At 42.6% G+C, this 25,254-nt stretch overlaps 1 protein-coding gene across 1 annotated transcript in view; it reads right to left on the minus strand.

Moving 5' to 3' along the window:
• Positions 1-626: 626 nt before the first annotated feature.
• The window catches only part of HUNK (hormonally up-regulated Neu-associated kinase), a 92,301-nt gene continuing 67,673 nt past the window's right edge, over positions 627-25,254 (minus strand). The window contains exons 6-10 of the mRNA XM_074983447.1: positions 22,747-22,882; positions 16,436-16,604; positions 15,460-15,543; positions 7,182-7,362; positions 627-4,747 (exon numbers count right to left, since the gene is read on the minus strand). Coding sequence (XP_074839548.1) covers positions 4,080-4,747; positions 7,182-7,362; positions 15,460-15,543; positions 16,436-16,604; positions 22,747-22,882 — 1,238 coding nt within the window. The 3' untranslated portion in view covers positions 627-4,079. The remainder of the gene's footprint in view (positions 4,748-7,181; positions 7,363-15,459; positions 15,544-16,435; positions 16,605-22,746; positions 22,883-25,254) is intronic.

Here is a 25,254-nt window from a genome sequence, read left to right on the forward strand (position 1 = left end):
TTATTAGTTAGGAGCAGCATAATATGTAAAGTTTTGTGGCTAAGAAAGAAAGAAAGATTTGCTCCTACATCAGAGCTCCATTCAGCACAGCCAATAAGGGGCCGTGGGAGGTTTTGTTTGTCAAAGAGCTAGTTACACCTCCCTGATCCTAACTTACAGCTCTGGCCCATGTGCCAGGAAGCAGCAGTAAGATGTGCCATTGACATAAGGCTTTATTGGTCCCCATGTTAAGTGGAGGCCTGACATACTGGAACTATGATCTGCCCAGAGCCCCTGATGGGGGAGCAGGGTGAGATGGGAGAAGCCACCCAGGGCTGGATGATTTAAAAGGGCACAGGGCTCCCAGCTGCCACTGCCAAATTGGCAACGGCAACAGCTGGAGACCCAGGCCCTTTAAATTGCCCTCCAAGCCCAGCTGGCATGTGCCCAGAAGCACTGATGGGCTGCTGGGGGGATGCTAGCCCCCACCTCTACCCCTTCTGGTTGGGAGTGCCCCTCCTCCCAGGCCCACCCCAGGCTGTCCTCAGCCATGACTCTTCCCTCCCCTTTTCCACCACAAAAGAGCCCCCATACCAAGCACAGGCACAGACCTAGCTGTCTGTTGGGAATCCCAATGCAGATTATCTTAGTAGTGAACAGGGGCTATAACCTCTGGCTTGCAGATTTTTCTTATGCCACATTGCATAAGTACAGAATGCCAAGCGTGGATGTATGGAAGCCATGTTCGCTTTAACAGCAGCATCTTCTTAAGCACTTATGTTCCATTGTATTCGAACTCATTCCTGGGAGAAAGCGAAGACCAAGTCCCTTAGAAACAGATGCTAAACAGCCTTCTCTCCCTTGTTGAATAAGTCTGAAATTTATTGTTATAGACGAGGCAAATCTGGACAAAAAGTTACCCTACCATATTTTTTCAGCTATGATGATACAAGTTCACTACAGACTTGACAAAAAGCCCTTCAAGTCAAAGGCAAGTTTTCAGCTGATCTCAAAGGGCTTTGCATCAGGCCCTACAACAAAAGTACTGTGGGAATAACCACCAAAGAAACACTCAAAACATAATGCTAAAGTTCAATAGGCAGCTGGTGCTAACTTTAAGTATGTGAATAGTGCCACTGACTGGACATCCATGACTCCATGCTCACAGTAGATGCTGATCCAGAAAATAAGCATTTTGACGTATGTTTACGTTTATATCAAGACTACCTCTGCCCTGTAAGGTAAGCATGTGCTTAACTGCTTCTCAATTGGATCAGGGCCTATTGTCATCAGTCAGCTGCAGGACTTAAAGCAACAGCTTTCGATAGGTGAAGCTAATGTGATAATCATCTAGATAGCATCATTTTTTGTGTGTGTAGTGTAAGCACATTTACATACATATGCTGCTAAGTGGCCTTGCACACAAAGTCAGAATTCCAGGGAGATCTCATGTAAAAGCACGTATGTTTAATAATGACAGCTAATACACCTTTTGCTAAAGAGTGAGAAAATGGATCAATTTTTTTTCCCTGGAATTTACACTACTGTAAGCCTAACGTTCTTTTGTGGTCACTGCAGACTGATGATAAACAGCTGCTGGCTAAGTTAGATATATATTGATGGTTACTATTGTAATACTCATATATTCTGTATAAATATAATAAAATAATAGAAGATTTAACGTTTTTGTTTTCATTATGATACTTACATATAGTTACTCTGAGTTCACAAAAATACACTTCTCCTTTCTGCCTTCCCCGACCTCCTACTGGGTTTCAAGAAAACCCTGAGTTTATAGTTCAAGTTAGTGTTTGCAACGTATTTAGTGCACAACTCTGAATCTTGCAAGGGATTCTTCTCACTACGCTGGACTTGAATGCAAGAATTTCCATGGTCTTAGTGTAATTTTTTGAATGATACCTAACGGTTTACACAAATGGCAGTGATAAAATAGACCCAAAGGATGCACAGATGCTTCATGCAAATAAAACAGGGCACTCAAACACCAAAATGGATAAAAAAGCTTTTAGTTTTTTTAAAAATAGCATCTGAACTATTGGGGGAATATTATGTAGCTATATATATTCTAGTCCTGATCTGACACTCCCCGAGTCTTGAACAGCAGACCTGGGCTCCCTATACTAACCTACCACAAAACTTCAGCAGTGCCTGAAGGTCTCATCCCTAGGGGTAATATGGAATATCTTCCTCTATGTCCATTCAGGTCCTGCTTCTCTGCTGGCATTGCCAGCAAGGGCTCCAAATGTGGGGATTACTATTGGGAAACGGCAATCTATCTCATCATCAGCTGCACTAACCATTACCTCATGTCATACAGGCCCTCAAGCAGGAGTAGTAACTGAGGAGGCAGTGTGGCCTAGAGAACAGGGCATTGGGTTGGGTGTCAGGACATCAGATTTCAACCCTTGGCTCTGTCATGAAGGTACCATGTGACTGTGGGCAACTCACTTCACCTCTCTGTGCTCCTATTTCCCCTCCCGCCCTTTGTCCATTCAATTTAGACCAAAAGCTCTTCACAGTGGGTAATGTCTCTTACTATGCTTTTGGACAGAGTCCAAGACAATGGGTCCAAATAACTATTGGGACTATAGCACTACAGTAATACAAATGACTGTAATTACATAGATTCAAACTGATGATCTTGAGATGCAGGTCCCCACTTTTCATTACCAACCCCCTGAGCCAATTGTTTTTGCAGTTATTTTTCTGCCTGGCCTCTTAAAAAGTCTGTAGAACCCATTGACTACAGGTGTGCAGGGGAAGGGGAAGCACATTCATATCTGGTGGCTGTCGGCCACTGCCCAGGTTAGTGCTAAAAGTCATCAAACAGTCTTGTTCGTACAACTTGTATTCAAGTACAGTACAGACAAACCACAGAATAGTCTTTGGTTAAACCTTCTAAGTTTATAGCAAGTGGATTGAAAAAACATAACCAAAAATGTTACCCCTTTATTTCAGTGTATTCTTTACTTAGAAAAGGAATGCCAGAATGTAGACCACATTGCCTGTTTGGAAAGTTAATCTTCACAGCTCAGAATACAATTAAATTTTTGGTACCAATTGCATTACCATCCTTCCAGTGTAAAATGGCACTGGTGTGTCCTTTCAAACTCTAAAATTTACTGCAGTTTCTCAGAGAAGCCTTCCTGCATGTTCAATGCTATTTTGCTAAAACAAAGGCTAATGCAATTCTCCCATTATGTCTTCCACAGAATACGAATACAAAAATCAGAGATGACTACATTATTTAAATGACCATGTTGCAGTTCTGACTACTGTTTTCATCATCATCCCCTTGCAGACCTGTCCTATGAGATGAGCAAGAAAATATCAATTTGACCAAATAAGTTTGAAAATAATGTTTCTTTTCTGGAACATCTTCTATAAAATGAACATTTTCTTTAAGAAAAAAAAAGATTAAACTATTAGCTAGTTTGTAAGATTAAAATTAAAATCTGCTTTGACAATCAAAGCCTTCACTTGCTCTGAATGTCTAGAACTCATGCTTTTATTCCAAGTTCCCATTGATCTGCTTTTCCCTCTTGCTGAAGCTTGTTCTTGAATTAGAAGCATACCTCTTGTTCTCAGCAACGCAATTACTAATGTTTTTCCTCTTCTTGAGCCACATGAACAATAGCTGTGTCAGTATGATACAAGACCAACTGTAGTCTCCATCACAGTTCCTGGATGGGACCAGCAGTCATGGCAGCAAAAAGACAAGGGCAAGTTTATCAATGCGTTAAAAATGGTGAATGCTGCTCTTCTTTTGATGCTAAAAATATTAAGGTAATGTAATAGCATCTCCTTATATAGCTTGTCAGTAGATCTGTTAAGACATTTCACTGTATAGTCCAACAAATGAATGTCACCACTGCTAAATTTTCTTAACAGCTTAAGGGAAGCCTTCTTTTTTCAATGTCAAAGACTACAACCCATCAAAACATTACAAGCAGACCTTTGATTTGCCAAGCAGGCTGCTATAATATATAGGGAGACCAATGTGCCTGCAGTTTTCTCTTCTATAACATATGAAGCCCTATAATGTAGCACTGCAAATCCAAGCTGCCAAGAGCAGCAGATTAACACTGGCCATTCACAGCATCAACTGCGTTAAATGAAATCTGCACCGGATTCATTTGTTGCAACTGAGGGATTCTTGTTTCTAGCGGTTTGTCAGTGGTTGACTGCATTGTCTGACTCCTTTTCCGTAACATCTGTCCAATCCCCATCATGGGGAATCTGCCTCTGCTTTTAACACAGTTAGGGCTCCCCAAAGGATTGGAGAGATTATTTGAAGTTGGCTGAGTAGGAGACACGGCTTCTTCACTCAGGGGACTTGACTTTTCTTCATACGTGAAAGAGAGTTGAGTGCCATGAACTGGAGTTTTTACAGGAGATGGGCTTCCAGGCTGGAGAAGTGGAGATAGTGTCCTTTCGCTTGAACTCTTATAAGCAAAGTTCACTGGGGAACTTAAAATTCTATACTGATGAGAAGGAGATATCTGGTCTATTTGGTCCTCTCTATCAACAGATTCAAAAGAATGCACAATATTCAGAACCAAAGGCGCATCCTTTGTCTGACTTCTGTTGCCTGTAGACTCTTGCTGAGGAGAATCTTGCCTCTTGAGGAGTCTAGGGGTCCTTGGAAGAGGCGGCTGGATTTCAAGATATTCCAGAGAGCAGGAGGTGACACAACCTGTCTTGGTTGCCATGGGTTCATGGTAAGGGCTTAAGCCACCAGTAGAATCTACAAAGCAAAACAAAAAATAAAAAATAAAAGTGAATGACATTCTCTGATACTTGCTGTAGTCTACGGCAGAGGGTATCTGATCTCACATTCCACAGAAGTTTTAGCTGGCACAGTGGATGCGGTGTAGAAACCAGATGGCCTTGCAAGATATATTCAGTGCAGGGATCCAGAAGTTAATGTTTTGATTTTTGTTCTGTACTTCCATGGTTTTTTTTTTTCTGTGGGTTTCCTATCTGCCAGTGAAATCAGTACGAGGAAGAGTACTGAAACCATAAGAAGAGGGCTTGAAATACACAACATTTTGATGTCTTTAATAATTTTATATTTCCTTATTTCCTTAAAGGTTTCTTTATTTAAATCTTTTAGAGAATTGCATGGTTCTTAGCAGGGACTGAAAACTTTATCCTGAGATACATGTAATAAAAACTAAGTTAATCTTGAAATATTTACTCCCATTGGACAAAATCCGTCCTAGAGTTCACAGGTGTAAATACAGAGTTCTGCAGAATTACAGCTGGCAGCACACTTTTGTTCATTGACTTCACTGAGAGTTTTGCCTGCAAAAGGAGTGGAACCAGATGATCTTCTTGTTTTTTTCTAAAATGTTCACATCTCCCTACACCAGACCAACTGAAACTAGAACCAATGTAAGAGAAAACACATTTTTGGTGTGTTTGCGAAAAGCAAACCACAGAGGCTCGTTAGCTGGGTTCCCCTTGATTTAAAGGAGAGAGGCCTGGCAATAAAGCACTCTCCTGAGGATTCTCTAGCTTTCAAGTATCTTTGGTGAAATAGTTCATATTTGCTGACCTCCAGGACACACTGCAAAGCTTATCACTATTTCCTTGGCACTTTTGGAAGAAAGAAGTCTGGGCAGGAGCTGAGATGTGTGGGTAGGTGGAGAATGTTCATTAGCTGGATTCCTCTGGGCTGCACTGAGGGGTTTTTAATCAGACTGTTTTCAAAAGGTTGTCAAAATATTTGTCTAGGGAGAAGAAAATTTTCGTTCTAGTCAAAATTTGAAAACATTTCAGGTGTTCATTTCAAAAAAGAGGAAAAGGGAAAAAAAGAAAAATGGGAAAATATTTTATTTGCCAAAAATATCCATTACAAATTTTAACAAAAGTCAAATTTGAAATGTTTCATGGAAAGTATAAACCCAGTTCTGACCAGCCCTACGGATTACTGTCACCTAACGGCAGGTAATACCATGGTCTGCCAAAGCCTTTTACAGGACTAAGAAAGCAAGCAAGAAACCTTAATAATCAAATGACTATAACATCAGAATACTGGGAAATGTATGCTAAACGCAGGTTTAAATTTGTGTGTCTCCACAAACCTCTGGGACTAACCTCCCGCAAATACATTATTCACTCTCTTCTCTCACTGCCACTCCCCCACAGTCTTTACTTCACATACACACTATCCCGTTTCCCCTACTTGCTGCTCTTCTCTTCAATTCCTTTGTCTTGTCAGAGCCTGCAGTGCTCCCCCTCCCACCCACCAGTTCTGGCTCGCCTCCCCTCCAGCATGACTAATAGGTTTCTGGCTTTCAGCTCTGTTCAGAGGTATTTTGCTTTCTCCCTTTGTTTTTGTTTGGAGGTTTTATTGTGATTTGGGTTTTCCCTCTCCTTTCCTGTTGGTTGGCTGTTTATTTTTCCTTTCTCATAGAGATCACAGACTCCTAGAACACTAGACATGGAAGGAACCTTGTGAGGTCATCAAGTCCAGTTCCCTGCCCCCACAGCAGGACTCAGCACTCACACAAGCTTCCCCCGTCTTCTGCAGCTGCTCCTGGTTACCAGAAATCTCTCTCTCTCTCCCTGTCTCAGTGGTTGCTTTCCTTTCTCCCTTTTACTTCACTGTATTTCAGGCTTAGCAGAAAGAAATCTCTTTGTCAGGTTCACTCCTCTGCTGACCAAACCAGCAGGATGCTGGGGAAGCTGCTGTTGTTTTTAAAGTGCTGGTACAAAGTAAATGTGTGAAAAATCACCTGTGCGCACAGCGGAAGGAAGGCTTTAAACAAAGCCATGGCAACTCTATCACGTGGCAAATTAGAAGAGATACAAAACCCAGAATGCACAATTATCCAAAATTCTCATTCTCCCTTTAGGAAATTGTGGTTAAGACATGGGGTTTTTTTTGTTTTTGTTTTTTAAATCCTCTTTTATTTACAACTTCCCTCAGTGGTTTGAGCACTGGCCTGCTAAACCCAGGGTTATGAGTTCAATCCTTGAGGAGGCCATTTAGTGGTCTGGGGCAAATAGATTTAAAAAAAAAAAAAAGGGTCAGGGACCTCCTTGGTCCTGCCAGGAGGGCAGGTGACTGGACGCAATTTGACCTCCTGAGGTCCCTTCCAGCTCTATAAGATGTGTATCTTCTGCATGTGGTAGATAGCACGCACACAAACTCACACGACTCTTTTACTAACCCTTCTCAGGAACACTGGTCTTAATGATTTTTCGATCTTTCAGCAGCACCTTGGTGTTCTGTAACTGTGCAATAAGGCAAGAGGAGGGCTGTCTGTAGGAAGGTGAGTGTTTCTCTGTTTTCTTTGGGTGTGGACGATGAAGAAGCTCCCCTTTCTTTTCTTGTTCTTTTTGCTTTTTGTCCTTCAAGTTATAAAACAAACACAAATAGTTTGGTTAATTTTAGAAAGTTTAAGTGTCCAAAGAAAACACTGACATAAAGATACCACTTACTTATCTGTAGTCAAAGATTAACCAGGAGTGCATCTGGCTATTTGAAATAACTAAATTCTCCATGTGGTATTTCCTTCTGATCTGATACATATGATTTCGTGGCTCTCCTCTATGATGAAACTCTCACAGTGTGCAAGTTGCTTTTACAAACTTCTACAAAAATTTTTACAAACAAACAAAAAGAAAAACCCCTCCTTCACAGGCCACTCAATCCAGGGAAAACTTGCTGAAGTAGAACAAGCAGATTTAGTCCCTTTCATATCCGAAATTTGCCCCCAAACTTAAACCTAAAAAAGACCTTTGATTTCAACATACAGGTTCAACCCCTTAAATCCAGCACTCGCTCGTCCAGCAACATCCACTGTTGGGCAGGACCACGGATGTTGCAGAACGAGAAAGCGCAAGGGCTAAGGCTTGACCTGCACTAGCAGGGCAGGGGCTGGGGCCAGAGCAGTGGCTGGCAGCCTGGCCCAGGCCAGAGCTGCAGTCACCACCGGCCTTGCTGCAGAGGGGGAGGGAAGGCAAAGCCACCCTGAGTGAGCACAGGGCTTGGGCTCTGACTTAAGGTCCTACCTGCCCAGCACTCCCTCCATACCCCTGCAGGAGTGCTGGGTGAGGGGGGAAGGGCGGGGAGAAGCCAGCGGGCCCCGGTGCTGGGGACACAGCTATGAGCAGCAGGGCTCCTGCCGGAAAGTGGCATTGCCAAGCAGCCAGCCCGATTCTTGCAGGGCTGGGAAGCTGTGGAGCTGGCGCAAGTTTGGCCAGTGAACCGTGGGGCTAAGAGGCAGTGGTGGAGCCAGAGGGAAGGTGGGTGGGGTCAGCTGGACGGGTAACCGCCAGAAAGCCACTGGGGGAGCAGTGGACCGTGCAGCTGGGGAGCCAGCGTGGCCAGGGAGCTACCCACAAAGATGGCTGGGGAGCAGTGGGGCTGCGGCTGCCAGGGTGAGGAAACCTCAGTTGGGGCCAGGAAGCCAGCATCTGCAGACATGGAAGCCGGCGCCCCTGGTAGCCCTCAGGGCATTGACCTCCACTGGCTCAGCATAATCCCTCGCCTGGGACTGCTCAGGTTGTGCTGGTGCCAGGCCAGGGAGGTTCAACATGAATTATACTTCCTCTGACATTTTAAAAGGCGAGCTACGGGGCTTTAAAGAAGTTTAAACTCCCAAATCATTTATACTCTGTCTGGGCCAAGACCTCAAGAATATGGACCCAGTCCTGCAGATCCAGAGCCTGATACTCTCTGGTCTTGCACGTGACATACACCTGTGAACAAACAAGTTTAACAGGATGTAAAATACTGCCATTCATTTTGGCAACATTTTATAGCTGCTATGCAAGATGAATGACAGTCAAGAATTAAGCCTGTAGGTGCCAATCCTGCAATAAACTCTGTGCCTGACTGGTGCTCAATGCATGGCTGGAGCTTTGCTCTTTAAACATGACAAATTAGTACACTTTAAAACAAATGATTTTACACCAACTTACAGTGGGGAAGAAAAGCACAGACTGAGGCTTAGGACCCAGAAGATAAGTAAAAAGGCCCTAGTAGTCAAAGTTTTATTTTAAAACAAATGAATTAGTATTTTTTTTAAATGCAAGGGGCTTGATTCTGCAAGGCACAGACTAGCTCTACTCCCTTGATTTTAGCAAAGCTGCAGATTCTATTTTAATTCAGAAAATCAGCCACCAGATTTGCAATTCACATTTAGATTGAGTTGCTAGACTGCAAGAATCTTACAGTTTCCTAGGAAGATTGTGCCTGGTGCACTTTTGGACAGGTCTGTTCTTTTTCTGGAGAGGAGCAGGGGAAGGTGTTGGGGGGAAAAAAAAAAAAGAGACGTGTGCTGTTTGTAGAGTGACATACTTCACACTGCTGTAAACTGCTTTTTGATCACATTCCATTGAAAAGTCTGTGAAACTGCAAATTTTTTTTTGACACAAGTGCTTCAGAGCTCTTTCCCCCGTAAGTCTTTACATTCACATTTTGATATATAAAATATTTACTAAAAATGATCCATCTTAAGATTTTGCTACAAAAAAAAAAGTCAGTGGTATCAGCCGACCACTCTCTTCATTGCTATCCCTACAGTAACAAATCAGTACACACTTGTAACAGAGGAAAATCAGTTTGGATCAAGAGACAGAAGCTAGTTTCAAAGCTTCTCTAGGGACTCTTATAACAAAACTTTTGAGACCAGCACACTAGAAAACACATTAGGAAAACAGGTGGGCAATGTCCATTTTAATAATTCCTATGGCTCAGGTACATCGCTGTTGCCATTCATGGACCATGAGAAGAAACCCTCAAAATTTTTCCCTGTGCTCGCTACCCTTTGAACATTGAAAGGTTAAATATTCCTGAGGAAGGGCGTCAGGGACCCACAAAAGAACAGCACCCTTTAGGCTTTATGATTTTCTATAAAACCTATAATAGGCATTTTTAGGGCTGGGAAAGAGATCTTCCTTAGTATCTAAAGCATCTTTGGAAATCTCTACAGAGCAACAAAACCTCTCACACACACAGGCTGTGGAGTAGGTGTAAATGATCAGATTAACTCATGTGGTTTTAGCTGCCCAGCTCTCATTTTGTCCATTCTGTCAATCCTTTGAAGCAGATATCCTGCTGCATGTCTGCGAAATACCATGCACACACAAAACCCTGTATAAATAATAGATCATAAAAATAAAGCCACTGGTAGCTGTACAGTTAATTCAATGACAGTTAATTCCACGTACAGTTAATTCCATATGTTGAATAGCTACATGAGACTCCAACTCTGACGCTAAGACTTCCAGAAGCATTTTTAAAAGGTACTTGTGAGGAGAGAGTGGTAAAATACCAACACAAAAAGGTCATGGAGATTATAAACAGTTCTTTGGTATTTTGAAGAAAGGATGTGCCTTTCAGTTGATATAATATCAGCGAGAACATTACAATAACACAATTATTTTTAATCTAGTGGTACAAAACACAGAGCTAAACCAGAACTCTGTCCTTCTCTGAAATATATTCCTAGTGACACTGACATTATATTACATTCATGCTGCTATAATGTTTTCATGGAGCAGTAACACAGCTGTATTGTACAGACTCAAGTGCCCCTGTGAAAAGGAAATCCACATATCCTGTGCTATCAGGGAGTTACTTCTCCCTGGCTAGATGCTGGAAATGGCCTTTTAATTATTTTTAAAATTTACTACACTATTTCCTCTAAAAGGAAAAAAATGCTGAATCCTTGGGTGCCAAATGCCATTATATTTGAAAAGGAAAGGAAGATTTCCTGCAGAGGAGCTATAAATGTTCAGCCTTCATCACACTGTGTACATCCAGCTCACACAATGAAAGAGCTGTATCTGTAAACTAGACTTGGGAATATTTGGCATTACCTCATTCTATGCTATTTCCTGTCCTGACCTCAACCCCCAAATCTACCCTAATCCCAGCAATAGATTGAAAAGGAAGATAACTGGTGTTTATATTGGCTTTGCCTATTGTTATGATAGGACCACAGCGCCAGCTTTTTGCGCTAGAATTCCTTTAGTTCCCTCCAAACCTGAGTCTGATCCTGGCAGCAACTTTGTGTGGGCAGCACCACACCTAATCCAGCCTCCACAGATCCTGCATGTGGAGCACCCTTACTTTGGTGCTATTGTTCCCAATACCCTGCTTCTTCCTAACACCTCTTCTTTCTTCCCGGCTCACCTGGTCTGAATATGAAACAAGCCTTTAAAATACCCCATATGGGTAGGGAACCTGTCCCCAGGAGCTCTTCACACACTAGTTCACAGCACTGTCAGAGACACAACTGCAAAGCAGGCTGCTGACTTCCCCCTCCTGCGATACCTTTGGGGAAGGGGACTTGCCATGCTAACAGCCACAGTCCTATAATGATACTTCCAGGGCAGCCACAACCACAGTCAGGTTCCATTTGCATTTTGTACAATGCTAAAGTGATGCAGGAGAATTTCAGCCAGGTGCTGCAGAACCTTAGCAGATGTCTGCCTGGCATCTCCATGGTAACACGGCTACATCATTTGTCTGGGGACTGGTGCGCCCATGTTCCTCTTTGGAGCTGAAAGGCAGACACAGGGATGCTCATACTTGCAGCTCTGGTGGAAGGACACAGTCAAATTGGGAGACCCCAAACAGCCTAATACAGGTTAGTTTGTAAGTAAACCTTTCCTTCTCGAGAGGATAGGGGGATGGGTACTGGGGATTTCCCAGAGAATCTGAAGACACGCAAAGGATGTCTCCATCATGAAGCATTTGTTAAGAGTATGTACAGAAACTGGTTTAGTTATACGCATGGTGAAAGTAAGCTGGTGTGTCCAGGTGTGACACTATGGTGAGAGACTAGCTGGCTTGGGGTGGGGCTCCAGACGCTGCCAGCATCCTACGTGGTGCAGCCACAGCACACCCAGGCTCCCACCCCAGTGCTTGAGCCATCTGGCAATGCAGTGTCTGCTACACCAGCCAACTTTGGGGATCTGGTGGACAGGCAGCACAGTCCCTCAGGCCTCGAACAGCCACGGTGTTCTAGCAGCTGGGCAGCACGATCCCCACTGCCCTGGCCAACCTCGGCGATCTGGTGGCCAGGCAGCATGGTGGCTGCACTACCAGCCCGGCCCCTCAAAAAAAGTCCCTGCCTGGAGCTTCCCACAAACACTGCCCTGACTCCTGCACCCCACATATCCCCAACCCTCTGCCCTGAGACCCTGCCTTGAGAACCCCGCTCCCAAACTCCTGCAGGCAGCTGGTGGGGGGGGGGGCGGGGCACCACTCACTCCATCCCCTGGGGCAAGTGGGAGGGCTTCGGTTCTGTCCCCCAGCTCCACGAGGCACACAGGTGGACACTCTGGCTCCCACACTGGAGACATCTCCAGCCAGGTACTCTCTCATCCTGGAACGTCCCTGATCCAGTTGCCAGATAAAAGAGTACCAGATTTGAGAGATGTACTACCAAAACAGGCAACCACTGCAGCATTGTCATCCCCTCTTAATGTTTCTTATAGAAGTTATAATCCATTCGCTGGTTGCAGCTGGCTTTTGGGGCAGCAGAAGCAAATGAGCTTCCATTTTAAAAATATCAAACAAAACAACGTGTGTGTTTCAACCTTTGCACTATTTGCTAAGTAAGTTTCTTTCACGTGTACAGAAATATAAGTGTACATTCTTATACAATTCATTATACTACACACACACACACACACACACACACACACACACACACACACAATAAGCTAACTGCTAAATTCCATCTCAGAAACACACTAGTGGCTCTCAGTGATTGTACTGAGAACCCATGTGTGCATAGAGAAGAATTTGGCTCTAAAGAGCCTGCAGGCACATCTTCAAATATAATTGCTCAATCTATTGACAGCTGATATGTTTTAAATAAAGTATGCACTCTTTAAATAAATAAAATGCTCTGAGAATGCCATATGGCTTGCAATTCAACTTGTCTAGTAAATACGCAAATGTGTTTAAAAAATAAAACAAAAAAACCCCAAACCAGCCACAATATAAATGTGCCCATGTAATTTTGCCTTTGGAAACCCTTTTTGATAATACTCTGACCCTCGCCATTGAATATGGTCTGAAAAGCATTGTTTTGAAAGAGGTGATCTTTTGGGACTCCTGTAATTTATTTTATGATTATTAGCTGAAACCTGCACAATGCTTGTATTATTGGACCTCCCCAGCCCCATGCTTTTAGAAAGCTGGCTTACGAATACGAATCTGCATAACTCAAAGATGCTTTAGACTAAACACTTCAGGGGTGTCTACACTAGGACCTAACGTCAAAGTTAACTTCTAAGTTAGGTGCTACTTTGAAGTAGCTAGCAGAGAATCCACACACATTTTCCCTTACTTTGAAGTTAACTTCTAAGTAGGGAGCCCAACTTTGAAGTCCTTACTCCATTCCCAGGAATGGAATAGTGCCTTCCTTCGAAGTTTAACTTGAAAGTACAGTGTGTGTAGATATGCAGCTTCGAAGTTGTAAGCAACTTTGAAGACATTTTTGTAGTGTAGACATAGCCTTCATTAACACATCATGTTGTATGCTGAAGTGTATAACCTGTTTTTGAGCATGTATTATTTTTGTATGTGAAGTTACACATATGAAGTGTAAATCTGTTTATAATTCTTACTGTGTTAATGAGGGCCACTACTGATGCTCTGGAAGCTTAATGGCTTAGCAATCACGTCAAATACCTGTGAATAGTCCTGTTTGTCCTGTAAGCCTAGATTGTGGTTGGGTCATAGAAAGACATGTGGCCAGGCCACCTCATTGTGAAGCCCACTGTGCATCTGATGCTTTTTCATTCAAGGTGAGAAACATTTGAACCAAGCACAAAGAATTCCCAGCTTGAGCAAAAGGGATTGTGGGGAGGAGACAATAGAAACAGTTGCCAGGAGACACCTTATTATCTAAGATGCCTGCTGGAAACATCTAACCCTGATTGGAGGAAGGATCAGGCCCAAGCTATGAGGCTGCCTACCTTGTGAAAGATGTTCAGAATAACTGCTTAGGGTAAGAATGTGCATGTAACAACTATAGTATAGTAGTACATCAGAATTAGCTGGCTTTCTTTTACTTTAACTAAGTAACTCTCTTTGATCTCTTTTATACTTAAATCCTATATAAACATTTTTTGTTTATTATCAAGCCTAGTCTAAATAATTATTGCTGGAGGTGGGGCAACCCCTGTACATATTTCTCTTTGATTGATAAAGAGGGCTGCCCTTATGAGCGCTCTCTCTCTCTCTCTCTCTCTCTCTGTAAAACTTTTGCACAGAGTAAGACAGATTTGTCTGCAGTATTGTCCCCTTTTGGTGGTTGGTTTCCTGGGTGCTGAGCCCTTATAGCTAAGCCCTCCCAGAGCTGAACTAGTTCGGCATCTGTGTTGCTCTGAAAGTGGGTTGGTTAGCCCATCTCTGTGCCTTTGCTGAGGGTGACCAGAGCTTCTGGCCCAGCAGGTTGTTCTTGTGATGGTGGGAAGCCCCAGCGACTAGGAAGGTCAATGTCAGTGGCTTGATCAGCACACAAGGGGACAACTCCAAGGGGATTTTTGTGATTCAACCTGTCACAGCTTGCACAGCTGTAATTTCCTCCCTTTGGCAAATAAAAGAAAATGAAATCCTAAAATCAAAGGGCATCCATTAACTGAAATGGATTTCTATAATAAAGCCCAGGAAAGAAGCATGGAGACAGGCAATACAAGAAGCAACACCTGCTATCTAATTAATGGAAAGTATCTTTATGATTATTGATTGGGGGACCACTGAGCGCAGGCACTCCCATCAGCCAGCACCCTAGTATACATGACCCATATCTTCTATTTCCAGACAGGTGAAAGCTAGTAGACTGCAGAACAAAATAAAACCAATGAGAGGCTTAATTTACCAATTCTTGTGAAATGCTTGGAGAGAATTAGCCAGAGGAGTTGGCAGAAGAGCTGAAGTGTTCTTTCCTTTTTCGTTTTGTCCCTGAGAAAATTTCATAGAGCCCCAAGCAGTTTGTATTATGGCATAATGTATATAGAGGAGGAACATATCAGCTACTGTGACTAGCAGTTGTTATAAACTCATCAATGTTAGGAGTATTCTTAAAGTCAAAGTGATGGGTTCACAATACATCCCTGGACAAATGCAATTTGTTGCCTATAACATTTGCACCCCAATTAATAATTTTTCAATGTCACAGAGACACATTTAGGTTTACATGTTGGGGGTTTTATTCTGACCTTTAAAGGATCAATTGTTCTGGGTAAGGAGATCGATCTCTTCATTTTTAACGAAGATGCTCAACCCTTCCTGGCAATTCTTTTGAAATGTATGATTTGGTAAGTTTTGTCTCTTGTAAGAAAGTTTTCCCATTTCGCTGGGCTTGGAATTATTTCTGTTTCCTTCCCAAAGCCAGAAACCCATCAATTTTAATTCCAATCAGTGGGAAATCCTTAAATTCAGTCCCGTATCAAAGTATCATCATAAAAAGTTTCTACCTCATAAGCATCTTGGTTCACCTTGTATTTTTCTATCTGGTATAGATGGTTCTTATAACAAACATTTTCATGAACATCACACTTCTGTTGAAGAGAAAAAAAATAATGTGAGGTAACTAGAATCAACAAAACTGATAAAAAAAAACAAACAAACCCTAACTATCTGTTGGGCCAAATTCACTGTGACTTTCAGCGGAGTGGCATCGGTTTACAACAATGATTGATTTTGCCCATTATATTTAAATATCATTCAGGCTGATCTGCAAAGGGCCAGCAAGACATCATTGTTAAAACACACGAATGCTCTAATATAACTATGCTCTGAGGAGGAGTGAAGGATCCACAGCCATTCATCAGACACGGAATCTGAGATAAAACAAACTAGCTCTGCAGTGGACAACCTGCAGCCCATGGGCCACATACAGATTGTCAGGGTTAGCCCCTGGCAGGCCGCCAGACAGGTTATTTGCCTCGCATCCTCTGACATAGCCGCCCGCAGCTCCCATTGGCTGCAGCTCGCTGTTCCTGGCCCATGCGGGCTGCAGAAAGCACAGAAGGCTGCAGAGACTTGCTGGCTGCTGCTTTCCACGCCTCGTATCGGCTGGGAACGGCAAGCCATGGCCAACATGAGCAGCATGCAGCTGTACCTGCAGACATGCAGGTAAATGAAGCATCTGGCAGCTCACCTCGGGCTAACCCTGGCAAACTGCATCCCGGCTTTGCTTATGTGCATCTGACAAGCTATTATCTCCCATGCTTGGGAATCTTTACCTGAATTAATGTTACCTATCTACCAGCACTCTCTCCTTTTCACTATTCATGTTATAAGAACAGTGAGTCTAAGGACTTATACTTCACTCAAAGACTCAATCAAATGTTAGCGTGGGGGAAATCTTTTGTGTATTGTAGTGCACCCTTTTTACACTATTATTATAATTGTTGTTGTTTTAAAGAATCTGTATCAAGCAATACTTACTCTCAGGCCTGACAAATAGCGCTCTAGTTTCTTATTAAGCAGAAAGTAGATGGCAAGAGTGTGGCTTGCCCTGTTAGAGAGGACAGTGTTGATTACGTCGCTATTCTTGTAGCCAAGCTTTTCGGTCATATGGAGCAGCACACTTTGGCTGAGGTCTTCTAGGTGAATTCTGTGCAAGGAGAGACAGAACCAGTTATTTATGCAAACCTCCAGATGAGACATCAGAGTGCAGGTTAGCAACTAGGACACCCGCAGAGCATGCACTAGAGAGCTGAAGGCCATTACATAGCTAAGTAATGCAAACATGGCTAGCTCTATGTTCCTGGGTGGGTCACTACCATTCAAAAAGCAGCCAAAAATTATTTTAGCGAGAAAGAACACCTTTGGATACTTTAACTCAGCACACCTTCTGTACGCAAAATTTCAGGTGTAGCCTACTCTGTGGCTTCCAGCCCTACAGACAGTGATCTAATTTTTTTTTTTTTTATCCGTGGGCAACATAAATTTTGTCCAGTGCACCAAGGCATGAGTGGAGGTGCACCACCAGTAAAAGCACACGCTGCCGGCTGTGGGAGGCTGTGGGCTCTCTGCTGATCAGCTGGGCAGCACCTGAATCTCCCCTGCGTGGCCACCCAAGGGCTCAGCTTATGGGGAACACTGCCTACCACCCTTTTCGGAGTTCTCTTCAGATCTGACAGACTACAAAAAGGTAAAGACTAGTTACTGCTTGGACGGTAGGCTGCCAACGAACAGGTACAGTATGCACGTCAGGAACAAGGTACAGTAGGCACGACACTGATAATTACATAAGTGGAACTCTTTCCTCTGAATCAGTGTTAAGGGATACCGCAGTGCTGCAGACAGCACAGTTTGCTTAAGACATAAAACCCAAGGTTTTGACCAGTATAGTCATTAAGCATCACACAGCTCCTTTTCAAGAGGGGCTAACAATCCAACTCGCTAGCTGCACTCAACTCACCTACATGTTTCTGTTCCTTCCACTACATGCAGTGCTCTTCTTCATCTGCTACTGACAATTTTGGCTTGGTGTCTCTCCTCGCACTCAGCAGCTAGCCCAAGCGTTTCACCTCATGGACAGTTGTACTTCAACAGCAGGTGAAGCGAGCAGTGTGTAGCATTTCCATGGCAGTGTGTTAAAGACATAAAAGCACTGGAAGTTGGAAGGTGCTGTGCAGAGGTAAACTGAACATGAAGCGTGCGTGCACTTGGGCACACTCTCACTAGTGGATTTATCGAAGTTGGGGAATGACGTGCAGGAGTTTTGTGTGGTTATAACCGTGCGTTTAAGAGGCCATTACAAGGCCAAAATTTCCCAAGAGCTCATTTAGGCTTCTAAATGAACTGGCCAGACTTCCAATGGGCCCAGCACTCAGTGGCTCCCATCACTTTCAAAAAGAAGAGATATTCCTTATTCCTGATAGCTATTATAGCCACTTATTTAGGTGCCTAACTTAGGGCTGCTGGGTGCTAAGCTTTTAGAAGAATTCTGACTTCTATTTTTAATATCAGAGAGGGAGCCGTGTTAGTCTGTATCTTCCAGAACAACAGGAAGTCCTGTGGCACCTTACAGACTAACACAACCCATTTCCCACCTCATTCCCGAGTGCTGCTATGTTCACTGTCTGTTTCATTCAGCAGTTACTGCACATGAGATGCAGCTGGCCACAGCAGGACTCTACAGAATATTCAAAAGCTAGTCTGATAAATCTTGACTAACAAATGTTTAGCTTTTTTCCATTTGCTTATTAACATTCCTTTTTTACCAAGGGACTGCTCTGAGGCTTTTGAAAAGAGAAAGTTAATAGGCAAATTTGACAAGAAATCCTGTGATGCCTTATACACTAACAGATTTATTGGAGCATAAGCTTTCATGGGCAAACAGCCTCCTCATCAGATGTAAAATGATGCTTGATGCATCTGATGAAGTGGGGCTTTGCCCACAAAAGCTTATGCTCCAATAAATCTGTTAGTCTATAAGGTGCCACAGGACACCTCGCTGTTTTTGTGGATACAGACTAATACAGCTACCTCTTTGACAACAGGCAAATTATATCTGCTGTATGGTAACAGTCAGTCAGTCTTCTAAACAGCAAAGAGAATCCAGGCAACTGCTGTTTGGAGTATTGTAAAATACAATATTTTTTGTCTCCAGAGAATTTCTTTAATGAAAGATAGCAGGGAAAATGATTTTGTCACAAATCTCCTGAAGCTCACTTTTATATCCTCCCTCCCTCCACTTTTCTACCAGCTCCCAATCTAAAGAGCCTTTAGTGATGCCCATAAAAGGGCAGAAGGGGTATGCAAGAATGTAATACACTGATTTTTGCTAGTTCCATAAAAATAGCAGTTGGTATGACAGTGAAGGTTTCTTGGCAGTTCAATGGTGGATAAGACATTAGGGTGTATATCCTGCTCACACGCGCTGGCATACTTTCAGAGAAATTCTTTCAAAGTTGGCTTTAAATGCGTTACTCCATATTTATACCAATTTAAATGACAGCAAAATACAGCCCTAAACATTAAATATCAAGAGGATTTTTCTCATTGCACTATAGTATAACAAACTGTAGGCAGGGCAAGTTTGGGACTTAAGCTAGTTAAAAACCAAAAGGCACTATAAACCACTCCCCCTCCTGCAAACATAGAAATGCAATAATCTACATTACTTTGATCTTATAAAGCTTTGCTGACCTCAGCATGAAATGTGGGTAAAAATATACAGCAGTCTAATTTCCTCATTTTCACGCAGGCAAATGATGAGAAGATTTGATTTTGTACATATAATAGAACCCCAGAGTTATGAATGCCTTGGGAATGGAGGCTATTTGTAACTGAACAAAACACGGCTGTTCTTTCAAAAGTTTACAGCTGAACATTGACTCAATACAGCTTTGAAACTTTACTATGAAAAATTAAAATGTGCTCTCTCTCTTGCTTTCTTTGCAGTTTATGTTTAACATAGTACTGTTTGGTATTTACTACTACTTTTTTTTTTTTTTTTTTTTTTTGCGGGGGTGAGGGAGGAGGATGTGTCTGCTGCGGCTGCCTGATTGCATACTTCAGATTGCAAATAAGGCACAGAGATGGCTGGTCAGCTCCTATCTCTGAGGCTCTACTGTAATAATTACTGCAAGGATGACTCTTTTTTTAAAAAGGGTTATCTTTTTAAACTAGATCATATAGAATACTTCTACAACCTGCTAGTTCTTCCAATCTTTCTTTACATTTTAAAAATTATTATTATACCATCTGATGAGAAAATCTAATTATCCTTAAAGTATGAAAGTTCCACATTGATTTTACTTAAGAAACGTGTAAATTTAAGGGCTGTAAAAGACACTTATTTTCCTCTAACAGACAACCTCCCCATCTACCTACCCATCTCACTCCATATTTCAGGACTCTGTCTTTCATTTTTTCTGGTAGGTAGAGATCCTTTGCCTTTAAGACAGAATGATTAATGGGCTCCTGGTAAATAAAGGACATCACATTGCTCTTTTCTTTAGCATATTAGACTCCAGGTTCCTTTATAAGACATCTAAATAACGACACATAAAATCCAGTTGCGAGTGGACTTCTGATACAATCTGACAAAATGCAACACAAGTGCTGTCCAGGTATTTTGTTTTTTTAATTTTCTATACACTTAAAAAGTGCACCTCCAGATGGAAAAGAGCTTGTAATGAAATTTCAAACCTTCTTTGTGTTGTTTCTAACAGAGATAAGACTAGAAGTGAGAGTATTAAGTTACCCACACAGTTCTCAGTTACAGTTCCATTTGCCTAGCATATGTCAAGTGTAGTAGACTGATGAGACTCATGACAGTGATTTAATTAGCATAATGAGTCAGTTTACCCTTATTTTCCCTTTCTTTAACACAAAATGTTCACATGTACCATACTTCAGTACAGTTCAAAGCCCCAACGTACCAGGATTCCTCAAATCCGTAATGTGTGTTTTGTTTTAGCTCAGACTTGCTATCAGAATAAGAATGCGGAGACAATGACTCATTCTCTGCCACATCCCTTGTAAACCAGCCATTCTTATATTCCTTTTTTATATTCCATCCATGTATGTAGCCAATCACATTTCCCTGCACCACAAGGCTGTGTTCCCCTGTATGCCAGCCTAATGATTCATTGTTTCACCAGCTCTCTCTTATGAACTTCCTTTCCAGAATAAAGAACCTGTGTCTCTCTCTCCAGTTCTCTCCTCCCACATTTTGAGAGCTAAAAGCTGCTCTTCTCTTTGTGATTCTAGGTTTGCAATCCCTGGGTACACAGTCCACAGTTGGTGCTGAATTGTGTATTACACAAAAGCTATTGCATTTTGATGAGTGGCTACAACCACAAAGGGGATTTTGACTCAGGATTACAACACCTAATGTTTAGATGCCCTGCCACATGAAACAATCCATAGGCCTCAGGTAAGGCCCCAAGCTTCCTATAGAATGCATGCACCTAACAATGGGATTCACAAAAGCCCTCATGCTCAGCTGCATAACCTAGGCAGTAGGAAATGCTGAGAAGGAGGACATGGTCTGAACCCCTCAAAAAGCAGGTAGGTACCTAATTGTGGGTTAGCCGGATATGCCTGTCTCTACTCAGGATTCTTAGCCATGATCCTTTCCTGGTCCCTAAACCAGATCTGCTCTTTTCCACAAAAATAAGGAGGTGCCCGCTGTAACCGTCACTCAGACTGTTACAGAGCCAGATTCAAACCTCCCTTTGGTCCCCCCCAGCCTGGTCTGGAATAAAAGACTTGAACCAGGGTCTCACAGCCCCCAGGTCAGGAGATCTAACCCAGTGAATGCTTAAGTATCTTGTATAAAAGTCAAACCACGTAAGCAAGAGCATGCGGCCCCAGAATATCATAAAGCTCACCAGGGAGAGGTGCGGGGAGAGATGTAGGTTCAAATCCCTGTTTCATATCAGGAGGAGCAGGACTGTGAATCTATAGCTCTCTCATTACGGGTAAGCACATAAACCACAGCACTATAAGGCCCAATGCAAAGGGGAAAGAAGGAGGGACATACACCACCAACTCTTCCTCTGACTTCATGCTTTGCGTGGAGTCCAATCTGACAGACAGCCTTGGAGAACAGCTACTGCATTTGCCAATATGAACTGGGCAAGAGCCAGACACAGCAGCGCCCGAGTGAGCAACTCAGCAGTGTCAAGATATAGCTGGTACTGTGCATGTTCACTGGCTGAAACTTAGGTGCCATAGGATATTAGGTGCCAACGGCATAAGCAGATTAATTCCACACACGCACACACACACGCACACTCTCTCTCTCTCCCCCTGCCCTGAGGGGCCGCATCCCCCACTTTGTGCAGCCATGCCTTAGTGGATCTAGCCCTAAGTGTACCGAAGATTGCATTTTTTTTTTTCTTGGCTGCTTATAAACTTAACCGTGAGATCTGCCATCCAGCTGAACCTGGTCACAGATCTCTCTGTCTGTTGCGATGTTCAAGATCAATACTCACCTAAGAAAGATGATCTAACTTTGATCCTCTCCACAGTAATGTATTTATTGCAGACTCTGATCTGGAGTTTTAGAAAGGCAGAAACTTCCTAGGGACTGTAACATCACATCAATGGCAAACAAAGGGGTGCCCAAGACTGATGAGCAATGTGCTGCTCCCATCAATTCTAATGAGACTGAGGAGCCAACTAAGCATGTAGAGGTTGAACATCTCTAGTCCAGCCCCCTCGGGACCTGACTGATGCCGAACAAGAGAATTTACCAGACCAGGGGAGGTCAGTACTGTCTAGCAGCACTACCAACACTTCCATGGCTTACTAGGCTCTTAGAAGACATTTAGGGTAAATTAGAGCTAAATAAACAGCACAGAATACAGAGAGCCAGGACTGATGGCTTTAAAGAAACTTTATGAGACCTCGGGAAACTTGACCACCCCCATGATAAATGGTCGTCTGTCTAACTAAAATCATGCAGGATTACAGACATTACCAGGTGAGAGTGTGATGGATCAGAAAGCTTCAGCCTGTAGTCTTCACCTTGGGTCTCCACGCAAAAGCATGGCATCTCTCTGCTATTTTAAGGAAGTAATTTTGAATTTTGCACTAAGACCATTCTCAAAACTTTTATCAGCTCTCATTTATTTCAGGCCCAGTCCTGAAATAAGCACAGACAGCCCTTATTCATGTACATATGCTCAGTGAGTTCAATGAGACTTTTCTATAAGAGTAAGGATGTGCAGGATCAAACCTTCAATGGTTTAATGTATTCTCATATTTCCAAAGTGTTGTATCCATTACAATACCTGTTTGGATATGTGACATTATGCAGTGCTTTCCCAGGGTAATTCTCATTAAGCCAACGATTTGCTAAAGCTTGCTGGATGTTTGGTCTCTTTGCAGGATCTGGTTCCAGCAGAGATTGTAGAAAGTTTATGGCCGCTGTGAAGATATTAAGAAAAGACAATAGCTGCGTCACATGCTTTACAACTTAACTTAGCAACTGAGTTACTATGGTAAGTAACCGTGCCAAAAATATACTACCAAGCAACCGTTTTCTTTATGATGTGCTCTAATGTCCCTCAGAAAATGATCTGATAAGAAGTTTATCCACATGTGACACAAATAATGTTTGGTCATAAATGAGAAGAGGGAAATTATCTGTATGTGCTCTGAAGGTAACCTTCATGATTCCAGGGGAAAAGAAAAACAGCATAATGAAAGGCATTTGTTCCAATTAGACCCAGCCCCAGGCCAGACAATACTGTTCTAGACAGGAGGATCAAAACATGCACCAGGATCTGATTTTAACTTTTTTAAAAAGGTTGAGGGAAAATGCTTGAAACGAATGTAGTTTAAAGACTTCCCCATGCAATGTATTTCAGGAGCAAATTGTCTGGGACAAACAGTAATAGCTATATACACAAGCCCATTGAAATCATCAGGAATTTTTGGTCCAATATTTAACATAACGAGAGGACACAGGCCCAGATCAATAAAACACTTAAGCACATACTTGAGTCCTATTTATTTCAATAGGACCTAAGCACATCATTTAAGTGCCTTCTTGAACTCAGGCCTTAATGTTACACCATTTCTTCATTATTTAAACACTCCCCCTCTGACAACATAAGGATTTCTCCCTTATACATCTCTTCAAGAAATTCGGCAGAAGTAGAGCGTCACAGGTGAAAGATGCAATCCAAAAAGAGCACTTCAAGCTCCTGGTGAAGGGCTCAGCAGACTCAGCTCCCACTAACTTCCCATTAAACACCAGCACTCAGTATCTTGCAGCATCAGGTCCAGAGGACCAAATCTGTTTCTCCATTAAAATGGTACATCCCTGCTCAAAATCAATGACAGGCCACTCTGACCCAATTAAAATAGAGCAGTAAACTTAGGGGGCTCGTTTCTGTTTGCACATATGCACCTCTGTATTGACTGCAACAGAATGACAAGGGAGTATCTTAGTGCAGAACTGGGTTTATGTTTTGTCTCCTTTCCTGTGGAGTATTCCATCAAAGAATCTCAAAGCACTTTACAAACATTCATTGACATCATACCTCTGAGGTGGCTAGCTACAAGGAGAGATAACGTGTCTGGCACAAGGCGCACAGGAAAACCTTATCTGAGCTGGAAACTTATCTCTGTTTTGACTAGTTTTATATTTTAATCTCCAGATCATCATGGCTAAATCCTGCCTTCTGCTTGTGCAATCCTAAGGAATTAACTAAGCTCTCTACAATTCTTCATAGAACCTACAAAGAAACCTAATCCTGGAGGGTTTGTTTTTTTTAAGGTTTTGCAGATGGGATCATGAAAATGCTGCTGTCAGCTTCACCTGTGCAGAAATTAGACACGTCCTATGCACAACAAAAACCACCACATGTAATAGTTTGGTTGGCACACATGAGAAAAAATAGTCAGCTGAGATGCCAAAAGAATTCTGGATGAACTCCATAGCAAAAATACCAAAAGCAATGTACTCTCACCCTGCCTGTAGATGTTAGTTTTGGTGCATTGGCTACCACCCACTTGTTTCATGCCATTTTTGTCTTTTACGACTGAATCTGTGAACTACAGTAGCAATGGCATATTCTCTTCACTTTCATCCCAAAATGCTCTACATGGAAAGCTATTTACACAGTAATCAATGGGCACCTCAGGATCCAGAAACACAAAAGACAGGACTTCTTTATTCCCATACCCTCCCCAGTGCAAGGAAAGCAGCATATTTGCTCTCTAGGCTGGGATGTAACAATTTGAAAAGGGCATAAATGTTAACCAAAAACCAAGTGCACTAACATTTAAAAGGCTCAGTACGTTGTTATCCAGTCCCCTCCTTTAAGCAACTCATTGGTCCTTCGTGTACGCTCAGCTCGGGAAGTCAACAGGAAGTATGGTCTATGGCGGATCAGAAAGAAGAAATGCGTGCCTTGAGCAGATCAGTTGGCAAAGTGTGATGGAAGTGGGAATTTTCTGCCATAGACAGGAAGGCCTCGCCATCTGCAGATCTGCATTTTCACTTATTTGCACGCAGTCTTCATTATGGCACCAAAAAGAAAAGCGAGTGATGCAGTGAACAGGTGAAGAAGGGAAAACAGATGGTGACATTAAGCCAGAAAATTGAATTACAGGTACTGGGAAAGCTGGCACTGAGGCTTTAGTTGCTGGACTGTATGACATGAATGAGTCTACTGTGCACTATATTTTAAAAAGGGAGCAAAACATAAGGGACACGGATACGGCAATGCTGCCATACCAGGAAATGTTAAAGGATTTAAGGAGCAAGATTAAACAGCTTCCCATCACAC

Source organism: Carettochelys insculpta, chromosome 1 (genome assembly GCF_033958435.1).
Source record: "Carettochelys insculpta isolate YL-2023 chromosome 1, ASM3395843v1, whole genome shotgun sequence".
In the NCBI taxonomy this organism is placed as follows: Eukaryota; Metazoa; Chordata; order Testudines; family Carettochelyidae; genus Carettochelys; species Carettochelys insculpta.